At 32.9% G+C, this 6,021-nt stretch overlaps 1 protein-coding gene across 1 annotated transcript; it reads right to left on the bottom strand.

Annotated features, from left to right (window-relative positions):
* Positions 1-3,596: 3,596 nt before the first annotated feature.
* Positions 3,597-4,835, bottom strand: LOC129947628 (achaete-scute complex protein T4-like). The gene has a single exon (XM_056058262.1). It carries the CDS (start codon positions 4,739-4,741, stop codon positions 3,977-3,979), a length of 765 nt encoding a protein of 254 aa, XP_055914237.1. The 5' UTR covers positions 4,742-4,835; the 3' UTR covers positions 3,597-3,976.
* Between the last annotated feature and the right edge of the window lie 1,186 nt (positions 4,836-6,021).

Here is a 6,021-nt window from a genome sequence, read left to right as displayed (position 1 = left end):
AGTTGATATCGCCATGACGAGAAATTACGCCACCAGGAAATATTTCTTGCAATAAAGACATATTCCCTCATCATGTGGGATGTGGCACCTACTTGTTGAAACAATATATTCTCCAAGTCGTATTCTTTAATAGTAGGCAAAAAAAGTAGGTTGTCGTATGACTATAAGCCTCCGAATTGACCGTGACAGTCATTCTATCGTCGTTTTCGAAGAAATAAAATCTAATCATACCTCTAGACCAAAGATGGCAACAAAACAGTGACTTTTTGTGGATGTTATGGCCTCTCTTCAATTACTTGAGGATTCTTAGAACCCCAACTACGACAATTGTGTTTATTAACATACCCACCGAGCTTCGTCGCCAAAGAAGTTATTGTATGAGCTGGATTTTGTATGGATGAAGGTGTAGATCAAAATGCAAAATACCCCATAACGTGCCGTTAGACAGTGCAAATTCCTGAAAACGTGAAGGAATCGACACATTCGGGTCTTCGGCAACACTTTTACTTACAGCTATGGATAGTTTCAGTGGTACTAGCAAAACGATCATGCACAGGCCTTTCAATACCTTTAATCAATACCTTTAATCAATATAGTCTATTCAAATTTCTTGACAATTTTGCCAATTGCTTGCGATTATACGAACCAAAATCTCCTTTTAAAGCACGATATGTGACTGTGGCAGAATCAACATTTTTGTAGCAGGATTAAACAATTTGTATGAGTTGTGCGATAATTAATCCATTTTCGTAAATATCAGACTTTCAACTGAAAAAAAATTGTTTTAGTAATATACTTTTGAAATTTGAAAATGCAAAATGGATAACCCTTTTTATAAAACCTCCTTTTAACAATATTTAGTTTTTACATTTGTACTTTTTCTTCAAATCTTATATTTTCAATATTTTGATGATAAAACATGAAACAAAATATTAAAAATAAAAGGAAATTTTTTTTAAGAAAACTGAAGTCATAAACGTAAATATATATTAACAAGCAGTAAATGACTGCATGTCAAAAACATTTTAAAAAAGAGGCTGGATGCGACCCACACCGATAACGTTCCATCCTGTCTGTCGATATGTCTTGCTTGAAAGTTTGTAGGTTTTCGTGTCATATTGAAAAATTCATCTGTAGAATTTTTCTTAAAAATTTTAAAATTACCAACAATATTTTTCATTTAAAGAAATAGTAAAATTTGAAAATCTAGTTTTGTTAAATTGATTTTTTGTCGAAAACAAATTTTTAGCAAATTTTAAAAAAATTTGCTATCTATTTTTACAAATTTAATGAATGAAATTTATTTGAGAGATATCATGAACCGAACATCAATTTTTACCAAACTTGTGTGCTATTTTTTGTAAATTTTATTTATTTTTATGAAAAAACGGAATGTTGGATTTTTATAAGAAAAAAACTACTGAATAACGAAAACAATATTTTCTGTGAAATAAAAAAAGGTTGAAGATAATATTTTTAATTTTTGAAAACTTTTTGAATCGTAACTAAATTTTTACCAAGTTTTGTAAAAAATTGATTCTCCTCAACATTCTACTGAGTGTTGACAACAATATTTTTTTAAAAGATAAAAGAAGTTAAAAGCCAATATTTCAAAGTTTTGAAAAGATATTTGAGTCTAAAACTAATTTTTACCACCTTTGAGTAATATGTTTTTTTTAGGTTTTTATTTTTTTTTCAAATGGTTTTATCAAAATTTTACCAGATGTACATACGTACACACGCACGCACAGACATCTTTTTAAAAATCTTTTTTTTTTCGACAGTAGGGACCTTGAAACGTCGAGAAATGTCAACATTGTCAATTCGACAAATCGGACCCATTACAATAACTTCATATGGCAAGTTAAAAATGTTAATGATTATGATTCTATTTTAAAAACACTCCCTTGGGGTCATGAACAGAACGATCCGTTTTATTTTTTAAATTTCTACTAACAAATTAAATCACTTTTTTAAGTAAAGTACGAGTAAGTATTTACCTAATAATGATTACAATACTTATCTTTTTCTGACGAATTAAATTTTGAATGTTAATTTGTTTTTGGAACGCTATTCAATAATGTTTCTTAAGCACCCTTTTGTTGCACTTCAGAATTTCAGAAAGTAGTTAGCTTATAGCAAGCTTCAAACTACCATCAGAGGCTCATCATAAGTGTATTTGTTAGTTGTTAGTAAGATAATAATACAATTAAAGCCTAACACACGCACAAAATACAAAACATAATTAACATTAACTTGAATTAATACAGAACAACAAAAGAAAAAAAAGAAGACATTAACGATAGTGGAGCACTGGTTCTAAACAATCCCTCCTTATTTAAATTTTAATCTATCGATGAACAGTTTAAATTATATAAAATGCTCATTCGACTTAGAGCTTCATTTTTCCCATAGTTAGTTCTATGGAAGTCAAAATATATAAAATCAAAAGAACGTGGTGATGACTTCCGTCTCGGTAAATTAAATTTACTCAAGATAAATAAAGGTGCATCCATTTCACAATTAATGAGTTGATGAAAAAATATTAAATCATTATCAACACGCCTTTGTTTATATATAAATTCTAAACAAGGACTTTTGTATATTCTATTAGTTACATATTCATTAAAGGTCAAGAAAAGAAAATGTGATTAAAAAATAATTTTAAATATTAATTATTAGCACAAAATTAGACTTTTAAAAACAAAAATCGAACAAACTAAAACCAATCATTTTTCGAAACCCCAATTTGTGTAATAATCATTAAAAATATTTGGTGCAAAATTAATTTCATTCAAACATCCTGTTATCAAATCTGTTTTCTGGATTAAAAGACAAACCGCATATTCTTATCATATCAATCATCAATCATTCTTTTTTTTAAGAACTATCAACAACTATAGTAAGTGGAAGTATTGTTAACAATTCGGGTGAATAACTAACAGTTTACAAACTTACTTAATTACGGTACAAATTACAACGAACCACTAAAGAACTTTTGTAAAAAAAAATTAAGTTTGCAGCCCAAGTGAAAAAAGAAAATGTGCACCGTAACAACAGAATATGTAATTAAAATTAATGAAAAATTTTCATAAAAACATCCTAAATCTTCTTTTATTGATTTAATTCCGATATTATAACTAGTTCTCAAAATTAATGATAGACGAAAAAATATTGCAACCATACTTTTTTTTAACACAAATATTATATAACTCTCATATTGTGAAAAATTTTCATTTTGGGGACCACAAGAAAATGAAAAGACTAATTCCAAAAACAACACAAAAAAATATAATAAACTATGTTTTTTATTAATGTTAACAAAGTTAAATATTCAAAATAATTTTTCTTCATCTCTTACTTCTAAATGTTTCCTCGCTAAAATGACACAAGTCGTTGAAATAAGATACTAGATCGCAGAACACATTCTATACTTAACATTGCAGTTCCAATTCTTCAGTTATCCTTTTCAGTTTATTTTCAAGAACCAGAAAATACAAACCTGAAATATCAAATAAATGACCATCCAAATTCAAAACCAAATGTAAAAACCAACAATTAAATTTTTCATATTTTTGTTTTATTTTCATTCTAAAAATATTTTCTTAAAAAGTAGTTAACATTAATTTATACAAAAGTCTTCCATCCTTATATTCTAATCATTGTCTTCCATTTCGAAACTTACACTTAAAAAATACTGATTTTCTTTTGAAGCTTAACATAAGCACTTATAATCTATTTTTCTTTTATATCAAATAAAACATGTTTTTCTTTTTTAATTATTATTTACACGAAAAAGAAAAACAAAACTTAACTTATTATTTCTACTAGTTTGACTAGAACGGCGGTCGGTGGTGGCAGGGAAAAGTGCATCACTTCCGCCTTCGGTGGAACAAAAGGTACAATATTTTTTCGATACGAACAAAATAAAACACTGGTTTGAAAAAAAAGCAACAAAAAACCTCAAGTCGGTTTTCTATTGATCCTGCCACAGAGAAATGTAGTCTAGGATTTCCTCATCGTCAGGAGCATCACCTTGCACAATATAGTTGTCGTAGGGCTCGAATTTCAGCTGCACATGCTCCGCAGAATTGTGAGTAGCCAATGTTAGGTGCGGAGCTGTGTTTTCGTAGTTTGCCGATTCGAAGGACATGCTCGAGTGGAAGGACAATGGTGGTGAATCGGCCGGTTGCTGGAGGTATTGCGCTGCAGCTGTTGGCGAGTGGAACTGCTCCGGACTGGATGCATCGTAATAGAGACTGGGTGGTGGCGATCCAGAGGTAGAACTCTGTCCCAGTTGGGAACTATTACTCGATGTGTCACTGGAGTTCATGTCCTCGAGGAGATCGTGTAAACGACGAATATATTCGACAGCTATCTTAAGAGTGTCAACTTTGCTGATTTTCTTGCTCGGGCCACGACCTCCTTTGGAGATGTCGGCAATTATAGCCTGCGGGATGTGCTGACGGAGTTTGGCAAAACTTGTGTTCACCTGCTTGACACGATTGCGTTCGCGAGCGTTGCGTCTGGCTACCGATAGCGTTTGCTCACCGTACGGAATATTCGCGTAGGTGTATTTCTTCTTGTACTGCTGATCGTTTAGCGATGAAATTGTATTCATGCCGTTCATGCCAAGAACCGTTGTCGGATTTAAGGATCTTTTTCCGGCAGCCGGTGCGGGGGCGATTGGTTGGTATTTTAGTTTGTTTTCAATGTGATGGACATTATATGCGGTTGCCATTTTTATGAATGACTTTTAAGATTGATTTTCACTTTTTCAAAAAGAAAGATTTTCTTATATTAACCTTGATTTATTTGAGAGTCGAACTTAACACTGCGACACCTTGCACTTGAATGAGTCCCTTCGTCCTAAACCTTTGGGTTTTGTACCTTTCCACCTGGTGAGGTGATGGCATGGATTCTCTTAGCTCTCTTCGATTCAAACTCGACTACCTGGCTGTCTATACCGGTGATGTCTGCAGTCTACCTTTGAGTGTACGTTTTTGTACAGTTAAAAATCAAAGAGTTTTTTCCTTTAAAGCAGGGGAAGTTCGTAACCATGGAGATGATGAACAACGTACGGATCAACAACCCCCACCACTTAGCATTGAAAAAGGAGAAGTGCCTGATCGCAAGCTGTAAACTTCAGTCCTCTGATAAGACTGTGCGTATTTTTGTATTTCCCCTTCGATCGTCTGCGAGATCAGCACAGAAGATTACCGCAAAGAAGTCTGCACACTGAAGAAGAATGGTGCGGTTGCCGTCTTGATCGTCGATCGTCGTCTCGTAGTCGACGACTGGACGGACGTGTGCGGAAGACTCAACTCAACTCGTCGATCTATAGGAAACGCGTGCCGTGTCTGCATGCATAGGCTTCGGCGGCGGCGGCAACGAACGACGACGACGGCGATAGCACGGTGCCATGCAGAGGGGCTTATTACTTTTTACAGATGCAGATGTTCAAGTTGATATAACTACACTTTGATGTGTATTTTTCTATCCCCCATGAATATATCGTTCTGTTTTGGATATTTTTTGGTTTAATTTTATTTCATGAGATATTTTCACTCATTCCATGGATCTCGAAAATTCAAGACTTAAACAGGATTTCGTAAGCGGCAAGGGGAACATTTTAATTATGAATGTTCAATGCGTTATCGTTTTATTTTTAAGCGATCTTTTGACTTACTTAAGTTACCTATACTGGCATTTAAAATAAGATCACTGGAAGGGTTTTTTTTTCTCGACATGGTTAACTAGTTTGCATTTCTTCACAGGTTTACAATTTATGTGCGCAAAATATAATAACTTGTGTGGGAATATGGTTTATTTAAAATGCTAAGATCTGATAACAAATACATTAAGTAGTATTTGATACATTAATGGTTCAGTAAGAATATGATCGTCAAGCATTCAAGGTGCTCAATTTCGATACAAAATATACCTAACAGGGAAAAACCACTAAATTAAAATTTTTTTCGGCGTGGTGCAAGGCAGAGATAAACTGTGGGGAAGCTGTTT

This window comes from Eupeodes corollae, chromosome 2, assembly GCF_945859685.1.
Source record: "Eupeodes corollae chromosome 2, idEupCoro1.1, whole genome shotgun sequence".
Taxonomy (NCBI): domain Eukaryota; kingdom Metazoa; phylum Arthropoda; class Insecta; order Diptera; family Syrphidae; genus Eupeodes; species Eupeodes corollae.
This window is presented reverse-complemented; position numbering and strand designations above follow the sequence as displayed.